Raw genomic sequence first — 14,835 nt, 5'->3', positions numbered from 1 at the left:
ACCTTGTAGAAGAAATATGAAAAGCACTGTTCTGATTATATTGCTATTAAAGTATATTCCTTTTTATTCCTTGTTAAAGTAAAAAAATAAACCAAAAAACTCCGAAGCAAGAATGCTGTCTTTTTCTAAAAATATGTATATTTGAATGTATCTGCATCCATTCAAATGAGTGACTGCTGTGTGGGGGGACTAAGTTAGTTCTTTGGATTATACACATCGATGAAGCGCCTCCTATGTAACCACGTGGTGCTGGGTGTTGAGGGTTCCCTGTGTGCTCACGGAGCAGCAGCGTGATAGCCTCCCAGGGCTCTTTGTGCTACGAGGCAGGACAGCCTCCTGGTAAGGACATAGGCTCCAGAGCCAGGATACCTGGGTCTGAATACCGTATCCCCCAGCACAACAGGAAAGTGATGTAATCTGTCTAATTTTCAGATTTTTTAGAGTGTGATATTCATGATGCTAAACATCTAATCAGTATTTTTATTAAAAAGGTATAAAACATGCATGAAAATGGGACAGAAGGAAGTGTTCTTCAAAAACCTTGATATAACAAGACAGGCTTAATCAGAACAGAGTTGCCCAGAGTCATTTCAAGAATAGATACCAAGCCAAAAAAAAAAAAAAAAAAAAAAATACACTGCAGAAGATATAAGTGGAGTGAAGGAAAGAATGTGTCAATTATAAACAAAAGAAGCTTATGATTTTGGAGTCCAACAGGCCTGGAGTCCAGTGCACAATGCCAACAGCTGAGTTAACCTCAGGCAAATCACTGAAATTCTGAACCTAAAGGGTCTTGTCTGTGTGACTAGACTAGGATACTCATGGCTTCTGTAAGGTTTAAACACAAGCATGCAAATCCCTTAGAATACTGCCTACCGTATAATAAGCATTCAGTAAATTCAATATTTATTATATTAGTTTTTGAAAAGACCGAAATGCAAGTGTTGGTGTCCCGGTAGGTGCAGCACAGGGGAAAGTGGTCTTGCCGCTTTATGGTCATGTAGGATGGGTGGATGCATCGTAGTCTGATAACATTTGAACGTTAAAAGTCTACAATTAATTCCCCTTGTTTAGATTTCATGCTTGCCAAGCGTGAAATATCTTCTTCACTGTAAAATTATAAATTAATATCTTGACACTCAACCAATCTCTGTCCCACAATAATTCCATATTAACTAAATGCTCATTAAAATGGAGGGGGGTTATCTATGTATAGGGGGCACACACATACCTCAGTCTGAGTGATAGGTGGACGGTGAAACAGGGAGAAAAGTCAGTGAGGTATGAAAGTTTTCACTGCTGTACGTGAAGAATTAAGAGTCTCTGAAAGCTTTTGAGATACAACCTCTAACATGATAACATCTTGCAGGAACGCTGATCAGTTCATTATCTGACCCATTCTTGTAGAGACTTTAATTATTTCCAGAGAGCTCTCAGTATATTTAATTAGCCATACTTAAAAACTTGTCTTTATTAGCCTGGGATGTCTCACCAGTAGTTGTGGAAAGATTTAATGGATCTCTTGTAATAAAGACAAAAGCAAAAGGAATTTAACAGCTGAGTATGTATTGCTGTTGCGTTGTCAAGACTTGGAATAGTCCATTGTGGCAATGCCCGTTTGCACCTTCACTGTCATCAATCCTGTGGTGTTTCTTTGGCTTCCCAGAACACAGTGACGTGGACCAGGAGACGGCGCTGGCAGGTGCACAGGGCTTCCTGGGCTGTCTCTCTGCTGTGCAGGTCAGCCACGTGGTGCCGCTGAAGGCCGCTCTGCACCGCAGCCGCCCAGCCCCCATCACCATCTCAGGACACGTGACGGAGTCCAGCTGTGTGGCCCAGGCTGGCACCGATGCCACATCAAGGGAGAGGACACACTCCTTTGCAGGTGGCCTATGGCGCTTCTTTTACCCAGTCCCAAACACAGCTTGTCCACTGGATATTAAAATCTTTTAATGCTGGGACTCTGTGTTCTCAAGATGGTTTCTTGAAATTGGTTTTGTTTAATTTTCAGTCCTTGCCCATTTCTCTCCTAGATTCTCAATTCGTTATTCCTGTGGACCATTGCATGTGGGCATTGCTTAAGGTTAAAATTGCAGACATCCCACACTGACCTCTCTAATTCTGTTCTGGTTTTAAAAGTTTATGAATTTTTAAACATTTCTTCTTTTTACTCACCGATATCCCCCTCTTCCCCCTTTTCTATCCTTTAACTGCAGATCATTCTGGAACAAGAGATGACAGAGAACCCGTCACTAACACAATCAAGAGTGACTCTGCAGTAATTGGAGGTAGTAGAAAGCATGAGCGAGCTCTTCCTATCATTGCTAATGATGAGGTAGTTAGCACTAGAGAAGCTGTCTGTGGAGAATCTACACATGGCCCAAGAGTTAGGCAGTGAATCCTGAGGTCAGTGGGGTGCTTTATTATTTGTACTGGATTGTCTTATAGAGTCATCCTGAATTCCCAGCTTCCTTGGAGAGTTTCAGTGTAAATAATTGATAATTCACTGAAACATCACACTCAAAGAATGGTTGTTACACTGTGATACTAATGAATATCATTTAGCTTGATAATGGCCATCTCCATTCCCTAGGGTGTTCTGACTGGATTTGAGGAAGTGTCATTTTTTGCCTTCTTGGACACATCACTGCTTCTGCAAGGGTTTATGTAAGAAGTAGGAAAAACCTGAGATTAACATTAGAAGCATATATTTAATGTTGCCTTAATGCTTAATCAAGGTGTATATTTCCATGGTTTAGATGCTCCTCTCAGTGAATATTACATTTTTATTTGCATTTTATCAAATACAAAACTAATGGAAGAAGGGTGGTTCATACTTACTTTATTATTATTTTTTAATATATTTATTATATTTATTTATTTTTGGCTGTGTTGGGTCTTCGTTGCTGCGCGCGGGCTTTCTCTAGTTGCGGCGAGCGGGGGCTACTCTTTGTTGCGGTGCATGGACTTCTCATTGCGGTGGCTTCTCTTGTTGCAGAGCACGGGCTCTAGGCACACAAGCTTCAGTAGTTGTGGCACGAGGTCTCAGTAGATGTGGCTCACGGGCTCTAGAGCACAGGCTCAGCAGTTGTGGCGCACGGGCTTAGTTGCTCCACGGCATGTGGGATCTTCCCGGACCAGGGATCAAACCCATGTCCCCTGCATTAGCAGGAGGATTTTTAACCACTGCACCACCAGGGAAGTCCCAATACTTATTTTAAATTGCAAAATTAACACAAAAAGTTTTAAATTTATCTTCCTGGCAGTAAAACAGCATATTCTCTGAGACATAATTTACTCAAAACCAACCCCCTACATAAACCTTTTCCTTCCTGATTAATGGTCTTAAGAATGTTATTAATCAGATTATTGAAATGTTAAGTGGCTCACCTTTCCTCCATACTCTGCATATGATATGGACATAAAAAGTAAACAGTTATTTTATTATCAATATATTGCCAGGTAACGTGATTAGTCGTATACTTGAGCAACTTCCGTGGGCTTTATACCTGATTCATTTGGTTCTATTTTTTACACCCTTACTCATGTAGACACTGACTTCCTTTAAGAACTTAGAATTTTATTTAGACAGAGAATAGTACTGGTCAACTCTTTGTGAGAATATTAACATCCCCATTGCTTTTTCAGTTGCTTTACTTTTTATCAAATTAATGAGGTATAAATTAAAGATGCATAAAATAGGTTCCTCATTTAGTCATATAACAAGCGAAAAACAAAAACTAAAACCCTGTTAGAAGAGTAGTTAATAACTGCATGTCTACAATAAATATATCAATATAGTATTAATACAATCTATGGTAAAAACTCATTTGAAGTTATAGCATTTAAAATGTGCTCAGCATTGCAACTTGTTGGGATTCCTAGTCAAACAAATTGTCTCAGTCTCATAACGGTACTTTTTCTGTGCATTTAACTAGTATAGATATATAGTCAGGATATAGGGAGATAAATATACAGATTTAGATATAAATAGTTATTGTATAGTCAAGCTAATGTTACAGCAAGTATTTAATCTTTAGAATATTGTTTGTAAGTCATTGTATGTTGGGATGGAACACACAATGGAAACAACTAATAGGTGACCTGTGAAATTCTCACTTGACTCGAGTGCACAGAGCAGAGCAAGAATTATGGAAGATTTGCTGCTCGGGGTCTCGCCAGGGTCCACAGATCCAGGAGTGTCTGCTTTTGATCATTGCAGACTGAGCTTCGGGAGCAGAGCAGCTGGTCGTGGCCATCTAAGCCCGGAAGGCCTCTCCTGGGGTCACGCGCAGTTTCTCAGCTAAATCACAGAATACTGTTCTGTAGCATGTTGCTCCGTCTGCTAGCGTTGTGGTAGAGTTCTTCACTTGTTGTTGCGTGACTCATAAATTGCACCCACTGTGTAACAATAATTAATCCATCTAAGTAGTTTCCAACTGGCTAATTCCCCCGTGTTTTACATTTTAGGTAATCTTTTTCTTCAGTTACAAACAGTAAATAAATAAACAGTGTGAGATGGGAAAATTGATTTAATAAGATATTTAGGGTTTCTGGTCAGAATACACAGATATGAATGCTCAGATTTAGACAGAAAGCTACATAATTTCCTCATAAAAACACATTCACCAGTTGGCAGTGTCACAGAGTGCTGTAGATAGATGGCCATATGTCATTTAGAGTATCCTCTTTCTTTTTTTTTTTTTTTTTTTTTTTGTATAACAGGTTAGATCAAGGTTTTCCGTGGACATGAGAAACCCTGACATAACACTGTCTCCAGTTAAAAGGGAAATCACGTGCATGGAGCAAACCATTTCCAGAGTCCAGCCGTGATTTTGACTGTCTGGGCGTCCTGCCTGGGCCTGCAGTAGCCTGCCCTCTGTATCTACTTCATCAGCTTTCCACACTGAAATTGTTCAGAATCTCTTTCTTTAAACTAGAGGCCTATAACCAGACAATAGAAGTATTTATAGCAACTCAACTGATTACTTTTCTAAGATGAAAGGCAAAATGTATAACATCAAATGGATCCTCTGATTTAAATTATTCTTTATTAGTATGACCAACTATGAAAAATCGTATCCATTAGTAAATTCTTCAGATTTCAAGTATGGTACAGAATTTAGTTACCAGGTTTATGTTGGATCTGTCAACAAGGAATTTCTGTCCCTTTCAGGTGAGGCTGACCTCGCCAAAAATCGGCTTAGCCCCTGGCAATATTATGATTGGCTGTAGTGAATCTGCCCCTCAGATCATGTGCTGTGAAATCCACTGTGGCTGATGAGGACTTTCAAAGTTGTGGCTTCAGTTGGATTTGTTAGAGTTGTTTATACCTAATTTAAACTAGGAGGAAGAGTCCTTGTTTTATGATATGAGACTCCATCCACATCACATGTTTTCATTGTACCTATTTTCGTCTGAAAACACTATATTAGTACCTCCACTGATTTCATCAGAAGAGTCTAAGTACAAGGGAACTCTCAAACTCATGGTGACAGACAACAGTTTTCCAAATTCTATTTTTCATTTGAAAACTTGGCTTTATCATTGGCATCCTACATTGTCAGTTGTTTTTCTTTTCTTTCTTTTCTTTTTAATAAATTTTAAATTTTTTATTTATTTATTTTTGGCTGCCTCGGGTCTTCGTTGCTGTGCGTGGGCTCGCGAGCGGGGCCCAGTCCCCACTGCAGTGCGGGGACCCCCTCATTGTGGTGCCCCCCCCATGAAGCATGGGCTCCAGGCACGTGGGCCTCAACAGCTGTGGCACACAGGCTCAGTAGTTGTGGCGCATGGGCTTAGTTGTTCTGCGGCAGGTGGGATCTTCCCGGACCAGGGCTTGAGCCCGTGTCCCCTGCATTGGCGGGCAGATTCTTAGCCACTGCGCCCCCAGGGAAGCCCTGTTTTTCTTGAAGTGACAGATTTACTTCATTTTAAAGAAAATGTCTGCCAGATATCCCAGTTAAAACAACCATAGTTTATCTGTCAGTCATCCTTTCAAGTAAAAACAGTGTTCTTTAAAGGAAAAAGCAGCTAGTTCAGTTCACAACTCAACTCAGATGTTCACGCTGGCATTCTTCCTGGAGACAACCATCATACTTGACGCTACAGTAGAAGTACTTTACAAATACTTCCCATGTCATCACACAAAATGTTAGAAGGACTTATGGCCAAAGGTCATGATTTGGTAAAATGTGTAATTTTTAGTGCTTCATCAAGGATATTCTTAAATGAATCTGGTAGTGCAATGCCTGCTTTCTACTTTATGAATTCAGTGACCACTTTTAAGGTTTGGTGGCCTTGCCTTAATTCATGCCAAGGTACCAAGAAGTTGACCTAACCTTGTTTTGTCCTATCAGTGGATATTACAACACAGTGAAAAAGGCATCTTAGAGTTATTATGAATAGTTTTGACCCTGTGGACCCCTCACAGTGTCCCGGGAACCACCAGGGATTCATAGATCACACTTTGAAGAAGACTGACTTAACGTAATGCCAGGATTGGTAACCATTTGGCATCGCTAACAGTTGTGGTATTTTTTATTTACCACCAATTTTTTATTTACCACCAATTTTTTATTTACAATCAGGTGTTTCAAAAAATCAATATTCCTCATATAGATATAATTACTCTATGTATTCGTATCGATATATTTCATTAGTCAAGATTATTCGTATACATAACTTGTTCCTGCTATTTATTTAACAATATAACAAATTATTGATAATCAAGTTCATTAAAGTGTTTACATTTAAGGGGATAAATTAGGAGATTGGGATCAACCTATACACACTACTGTATATAAAATAGAGAAACAACAAGGACATACTGTTTACCCAGGGACCTAGACTCAATATTTTGGAATAACCTATAAGGGAAAAGAATCTGAAAAAAAATAGATATATATGTATATGTATATATGTATAACTGAATCATTGTGCTGTGCACCTTAAGCTAACACAACATTGTAAATCAACTGTACTTCAATTAAAAAATGTTTACAGAGACTTCCCTGGAGGTCCAGTGGTTAAGACTCCATGCTTCCCCTTCAGGGGGCGTGGGTTATCCCTGGTCGGGGAACTAAGATCCCACATGCCGCATGGTGAAGCCAAAAATAATAACGATAATAAAATAAAATAAATAATAAAAAATGTTTACATATTTAAGTATTAAAAACACATTTGATTATTTTATGATGTTACTATTACTCTATAATTTCAAAATAATTAAAACTTGTCTGGGTATTAATGTGAAGTGACCCCATGGTCGTAGAGTCATGTAGGTAATACCTTGTGTTATTAACATATTGTACATATAAATGCACTGAATGAATCCAATATAATATGCGTTCAGAGTAAATGAAGGGGAACCTACAAGACTGATAGAACTCAGAAGTAAACAACATATTTTATACCACTTGATCCAGAAATACCTAAGGTTTTGATATTGATTTGAAATTTCCAATTTATATATATTAGATGCTTGATCTCAGTAGAAAATAATTTTCTGATGACTTCTTGAACAGTGAAGTCTACAGTTTCTGCATGGACAACAATTCTGATTTTGTGTTTCTTTTCTCTTCTCTCACCAGGTTTGATAGCTGTTGTGATCTTTATCTTGCTGTGCATCGCTGCCATAGCTGTCCGCATTCATCAGCAGAAAAGGTTATACAGAAGGAATGAGGCAAAAAGGTCGGAGAATGTAGACAGTGCTGAGGCTGTTTTGAAAAGTGAGCTTAATACACAAAATGCAGTCCGTGAAAATCAGAAAGAGTACTTCTTCTGATTGGCAGCAGTGATTTACCTTATAATTACAGCAGTCTGATTTAATAGCCAGGGGCTCTCAAGGGACAAAAAACAGTTCTTACATTGAATGTACAGGCAGTGGATTTGCAGCACTGCCATGTTGCCATGTCCAGACTCGAGACAGCTCCAGGAGGCCTCATCCAGTGACATACTTCCCACAGTGGTCATTCTATATAACAAGGAGTTTTAGATATTGATATTAATTTCCAACTGTTCTGATATGATCTGAAACAGAAGTTTAACCCACTTGAGAGCTACAGGTTTTCAATGTGAAAAGTGTAGCCCTGGCCTCTCAGCCGTAAGTGATACCTAAGTTGTGTGAGAGGTGAAAGTCAAAATTGGACTATAATGACCTTGCTTTATTTGAGAACATATTCTGTGTTTGCTTTAGTGTCCCCATGGTGTTATTCATAGACCTGGAAATGCTTCTAAGATCCTGTTTGGCTGGTGTTTGCATCTTCAGTGGCCAAAAGTATATAAACCCCTTTGCCTTTCTCTGTATTGCATTCAATACAATTTATCAGTAGTGTTGAAATATGTTTTGTTGTCACTGGTTTGTTTGTATTGCTCTTTTTCTATTTGACTCTTCTCAATGATTTTGAAAACTTTAGGTTTTGAGTGTCAGGCTCCAGCTCTGAACATGCAATTCATATGTAACAAGACCTACAAAGTGCATTGCTCATCAGTATGTGATGTCTTGCCTTTAACACTTTTCTGTTTAACTTGCTCTCATGGTTCGGTATCAGCAGTAGTTAAGACCCTGGGTAATGCCAGTTTCCCAAAGAGTGTGAAATGTTGGCACGTAAACTCGTTGATATAAAAAACACAATTCTTAACACTTCAAAGAATTGTTTTCATTTACAACTGTAATATCTCAAATGAAATATACTTCCGAGAATATTTTCCCCCAAACCTTATGTCAGTTTTCTTTATAGGTTTATATTTCTATTTTCCTAAAGTTTATCACCCACTTTTCCTTGATCTCCCTTTACTGTAGTCCATGGAGCATCTTCTTATGTATTAGAAAAAAGAGACACTTGAAGTGTAGAGCTCCATTCTTCATTCTAAACTCTATCTCCCCCCGCTTCAGGCATATATTTTGCTGTGCACTGACATCCAGGTGTACTTTTTGAAATATAAGCCGCACCATGCCCCCTTTTTTCAAATCCAGTAGAGTTATTCAAGAATGCTCCTCCTAAGGGGTGATGGCATATTACATGTCATATTCTAAGTCTGTCGTTCTAGTCACTTCTCATTTACGATGATGGGGTGTATTTCTCAAAAAGAACCAAAAATCAATATAACTTACTAACTAGTTCATTTTGATTAGGAGATATATACCTAACAGAAGTTCAAATAATTATCAGTAACTTTATGAAACTTGCAATAATTACCCTTGAGGCCATGTAAACAAGATGCTTGCATGTAGCTATCTTTGAATTCCACAAGCCAATTGTATAGCAGAGGCGCTTCGGAATTTACACTCACACTTTACAGGTGTCTGCCAAAGAAAAACTGGATTCCTTCGTTCGTTCACACCAGAACAATTTGGAAATATGTAAATTAAACATATTTTTCTTTATTTTCCTTCTTGACTCTCCTTACAAAACCTGCCTGTCTTTTCTCACAGCACTATATCCATCTTGATGTTTCTGTAAATGCCCAACTAAATCTCAAGGATATGAATTAACAGTAGTTTATGAAGGACCTATATGGATAAATGGCATTTTTGTTGTTGCTGAAAGGCTTGTGGTAGCTACCAAAGGATTGAACATGAAAATGGTAGTTTTCATTTAATGCAAAGCTGAATACAAACACTGTAACAGCTCTGAATCTTTCACACGTGTTCTTGTTATTTAGTAGCAGCTTTAACCTGGTTGGGAGCTGGAATGTAAACAGGATTATAGATGGTGAAGCCCCGCAGTACTCTGTGGTCTGCCGGCTAGGAACTGCAACATTATAGCATCAAAACGCACTGATACATCATATGCCATGACTTGCATTCCCTGATTTGTAATCTGTTCCTTCTTTTTTCTTAATAAAATGCACTTTTGAAGTAAAATGCAGAATATATTTTGAGATGTTGTATAAAAGTTTAAAATGAGGGAATTATACTGGATGTTTTTTTCTCAAAACAGTAAAAAGATGCGTAGATGTATGCCTTCTTTACTGGTGTTCGTGGGTTTTTTTGAACCTTTTGGTACACCCCGTGATTATTATGAATTGTTAACAAAAGCTGCATTTATAATTTTTCCTTTTAACTGGACTCAGAAATGAAAGAAAAAATAGGAAGATGTTTACTGATTGTAACAAGTAAAGGAAGTTAAAATAGATTTTAAGTTTTGCCAAAGAACAATGATTTGACTGTTAGCAGGTGTTTGCTGAAAGGTTATTTTATATTTAAATTGGGTGATATCCTTTTACTTCTGCCAAGAACTTGGCTCGTCTATACAGTGAGCCCCGTATAGATGCACAGGATTATACGTAAGAATACAGCACACGCTGATGTAATATAAAAGTTTAAAAATTCTTTATTGGTGATTTCAAGTGAAAAAAATGAAAACAATATGTAATTAACATGTCCCAAATCTCATTAAATCCAGATGTGCAATATGCAAATGAAGTGGGGTCAGGGTGGCGTATGAAATGAGGGTCACGCGTGGAAAATGATGTCTTAATTTTGCAGAAACCACGTCCACTCTAGGAAAGTTCCATTTTTTAAAATCCTTTCCCAAGTGTGGCTCTTTAAAGCAAATTTAATAAATTCTTCGGACGGTAAGTTAAAGACAGCAACCAGAAGGAGAAGCTTTATCTAGACAAGCAACCAGACAGAAGTCAAGGGTTCAAATTACCTTTCATCAGATGGTATTGTCCTTCATCTATAACAGAGCCTGGCGACAGAGTCCGTCGTGCAGCTGGCCGTCGCTGATATATTAGTGTGAACAGCTCAGTTTTACAGATGAAAGGTCTTAGACTCCTATCTGTGAGGTTATATTCCCAAGGGGACATGTAGTCGTATATAATAAGCGACGAAGCTGTGACAAGAATTTCATTTTCACTCCACATTTTGCTGATCATTAGTGCCTTTAAGACCTGGAGTTTTGACAATTATTTAGTGGTGTAGAAAGGATCTTGGTATCCTTTTGGTCCAGAATGACCTATAGTTCTAGATCTTTTCCATATCCTTTTTAAATGAACATAAACCGTTATTTGGTAGGTCGTGGCTGTTGACAGATTTTTCTTTAAAAAAAAATATTTATTAGGCTTATGGTTCTTGACTCTAGGAAAGATCATTTTAATCGAAACACATATCGTCTTTGTGAAATACTCAATATGAGTTAGATCTGACTGAGTCCTCAAATGTTTTCCTCATGATAGAAGATGACACATCTCATATTAAAGTGTGTAGTTGATTGTTTGACTTTCCAATCCATGTATCAACTAAATGACAAATCTAACTAAACAATGCAATTTTACAGATGCATTCAGTAAGTCCTGCTTGCCTTCTACTTTTCCAAAGTTGGGATGATGGAGAGTGATAACAGGGAAGAAAAAGTTTAGCAGCCGACCGTGTGTTAGGATTGTGTGCGAGTGAGCACATGCGCACGAGAAAGAATACGACGTGAGGAGCAAGGGAATATGAACATTTTGCATATAATGTGGTAAGAGACTTGGACTTTTGATGTATCGATAGCTTCCCTGGAGCCTGGCTTTGAAGATTTGCAAATGCAAATAAAATGGGATGGAAAACAGCCTGACCCACAATTATAATGGCTTCTCAGGTGAAACCATTTTTTTATTCTTTTCCCTATTTATAATGTTAAATTTAAAAAATACATGCATATATTTTAAAATTTAAATAGTATTCAATACAAGAAGTCTTACAAGGAGAAATAGCTCTGTTGCCGTATCGCTTTCAGCTCCTTTAGCTGAAGAGGGAGGATAGACCTCCTCCGCATCTGGGGGATCTGGGTGGCACAGTGTACCATCCCTGAGGGTCCACCCTGTGCTTCTCAGACCCACCTGCTTCCTGTGAGTTATGGGAGCAGCTCCTTCAGGACTCTGGTGGGCCTTGTTGCCCTGGGGAAACTTACACCAGGAAAGAGGGTAGAACAGACCCCAGACCCTGCCCCTGCAGGGGGTCTCATTAAAATTTAAAGAGTATTCAATACAAGAACTCTTACAAGGAAGAATAGCCCTCCATTGCCATATCCCCTGCCGTATCGCTTTCAGCTCCTTTAGCTGTCTCTTTTTAGCTATCTCCGTGTTTCTTAATTACATGCTGTAACAGGAGACTGTAACAGGAGAATGAGCTGGGACTCATTCTCTCCCTCCTCTACAACCCATACCAGACTCCCATATCGCGAGCTGACAACTCTGCAAAGAGTTGGAACCCTTGTCTAGTATAACCTTTCCAGGCTGCAGCTGCTGTACTTTTGCATTTACCATTAAAATTGGTCAAAGGGGTATCTACCTGCCAAACATATTCTTCCCGCCCCCATAGCGTAACAGCAGCTCTGTCTATTATTACCGATCAGGACAGTTCCCCCTGACATGACCTCCCACGTTGACACTGCACTAGCTAAAGATCCGCGTTACAGCAAAGGGTGTGTGAGAGTGATCAGGTACTGTGGGATATGCTGGTCCTTCCATATCACACCATCAGAAGCTCTTCGTAGACACTCAAAAGGTGGTGTTGGCTGATGCCTTGCAGGCAGTAAAGGCAGCCCGTACCTGAAATAAGTAATGATGCTAATCAGAAGTAATCTCTGTCCATTTCAGGGTAGAAAAGATCTGATGTAGTCAGCTGGCCGCAAAACTGGTGTCCTCGTAGAGGGGAATCTTTGTGGGGAATGAGTGCGGGTCTCTGCTGCTGACCATTTGAACACTCAGGAGTGGTAGTAGTGACAACAGTCCTGATGGATGGGAGCTAATCTGCTTAGGATGCACTGCTTCCATTCCTACCTCCGTGGCTACTCTGCTCATACACCCATTGTACTAGCACTTCAGTGGTCAGTGATTGAGTGGTTGACACCAACTGGCTAAGTCCTTCTGTCTACTTGGTTGTTAGTGAGTATTCCACAGCAGCATAAGCTTTCTGGTGGGCAAAGATCTTGACATTCATGTCCACCTACCCATAGGTCCATCCACATGCTTCTACCTCAGACCTCCTTGTCTCTGATCTTCCAAATCTCCTAGGTCCTGACAAACTGACCAAATTACTGCCTGTAAGTCCATATATATTATAACCTTGGGCCATTTCTTTCATACCAAGTGAGTGACTGGGGCCACCATCCAAAAGTTCTATTCGTTGGGTGGGTCTCTCCTCGCCACTGTCTATCTATGCTGTCCTGATTGGGACTCTGTAGCGGTGCTACCTTTCAATTGCAGCTTCACCCACATTGTAAATCATCCCATCCATGCACCAAGTTCACTGTTTTACCTTCTTCAGCAGTTGGTAATAAGGGACCATTCATGCAACCCTAAGTGTGAGCCCAGGGAAACGTGCCAGGGAAGATCAGTGGAGAACATGGGGGTCCAGGCTAGTGCCTGTGCAGACGGCTTGTGCCTACTAATGCTTGATCCCAGATGCACCACTTTGTAGTTATGTTGGCCATCCTGCTAACGCTGTGACTTGGTGATTCTGACAGAACCCAGATCATTATGGACAATTTTGACCACACTTGATGTCCCGGTGTGAGGCTTTTCATCTCTAGCAGGGCTCAGTGGCATGCCAGGGGATTTTTTTAGAGAGTTGGGTATTTCTCTGCTGCAGATGACATGGCATTGCTTCCAAATCTTGAAGTTCTGCAGTGTATTATTCCCATTGGTGACTGCCGGTGAAGTCTGCATGGCATCTTCTTCCATCAATGATACCACGAAGAGCATAGGGTCTACAGAGTTATATGGTCCAAGAGGCAGGACCACTTGTCTACTGTCTGGACCCACTGTAAAACCGTTTCTTGCTCTGAGCCCCATTCAAAACTAGAGGACTTTTATGTTACCCAATGTATGGTCACAGTTCTATTCTCCAGTGTGGAAAAGGCTGCCTCTAGAACCCACTGAAGCCTACCCACCCCCTTCCCTCTCGCCACTGGGAACCACTAGTTTGTTTTCTATATCTGTGAGTCTGTTTCTGTTTTGCCTACCACACCCCCATTTACTGTATTTTTCTTCATCCAACTAGCCAAATATCCTTTACTCCAGATCCTTTTTGTTTGAACTTTTCTAGGTTTCTACCTATATTCAGGTGTCCTTTATGCTTCTCTATGTAAAATGCTTGGGAGACCAGAGCACTGTCTGTCCCCGTATTTCCTGTGTTAGGTATAGAATGTCTGGTCCATTTCTTTGCATAAATTTGTCTCACTTTGCATGTATGGCTGCAATGCAAATAGTGACTCTAGCCGGAGTGGACTCTGGGATCCTTCCCTTGGCTCTAACCTCCTTCTCCTCCTGAGAAAAGATTGGAAATTCTCACAACTTGACTTACTCATTGTCTTCACATGCCTCTTAGGAGCTCTAACCATTATGTTTCGAAAAGTCATTAAATTAGTAATATCTATTTTATCAAGCCACAAACTAGCAAGACCAGTTCTTATTATAATTCCTTGTGTCATGCCAGACTAATTTGTGTTTGCTCGTAATAAAATAATGTTCCTTTTCAATGTGCTGATCCTAGACATGGCTTCGTGCCCATTGAACTAACATATCTGCTTCCAAGCTGTTCGTGTGAGAAACTTTCTGATAAATTACATTTCTGTGAATGAATTTGTGTTTCTCTGTATTTTCAACAGGAAAAAATTAATTTTTTTCATGTTTTTATTCTTTTTGTTTATGTCTTTATTGGCATATAATTGCTCTACAATGTTGTGTCAGTTTCTGTTATACAACAAAGTGAACCAGCTATAAGTATACACATATCCCCATATCCCCTCCCTCCTGAGCCTCCCTCCCGTCCTCCCTAAGGAACAAATTAAGTTTTTAATTGAGCAGTCAAATGACCTGTTCTTCCAAAATACATATTAAAAGGCG

At 39.6% G+C, this 14,835-nt stretch overlaps 1 protein-coding gene across 6 annotated transcripts in view; it reads left to right on the top strand.

Annotated features, from left to right (window-relative positions):
• CNTNAP4 (contactin associated protein family member 4) overlaps window positions 1-8,379 on the top strand; it is a 589,031-nt gene extending 580,652 nt beyond the window's left edge. For 5 of the 6 annotated variants that reach the window (XM_079907172.1, XM_079907174.1, XM_079907173.1 and 2 more), the window contains 3 exons: window positions 1,667-1,885; window positions 2,217-2,288; window positions 7,590-8,379. In XM_079907172.1, the coding sequence (XP_079763298.1) occupies window positions 1,667-1,885; window positions 2,217-2,288; window positions 7,590-7,783 (485 nt within the window). In that variant the 3' untranslated portion in view covers window positions 7,784-8,379. Of the gene's footprint in view, window positions 1-1,666; window positions 1,886-2,216; window positions 2,407-7,589 lie in introns of all 6 variants that reach the window. The other variant, XM_079907171.1, reaches the window with a different exon arrangement.
• Window positions 8,380-14,835: the final 6,456 nt, after the last annotated feature.

The sequence above is a fragment of the Stenella coeruleoalba genome, assembly GCF_951394435.1.
Source record: "Stenella coeruleoalba genome assembly, chromosome: 20".
In the NCBI taxonomy this organism is placed as follows: domain Eukaryota; kingdom Metazoa; phylum Chordata; class Mammalia; order Artiodactyla; family Delphinidae; genus Stenella; species Stenella coeruleoalba.
Note: the sequence above shows the minus strand (reverse complement) of the source record. Positions and strands in the feature narration are given on the sequence as shown.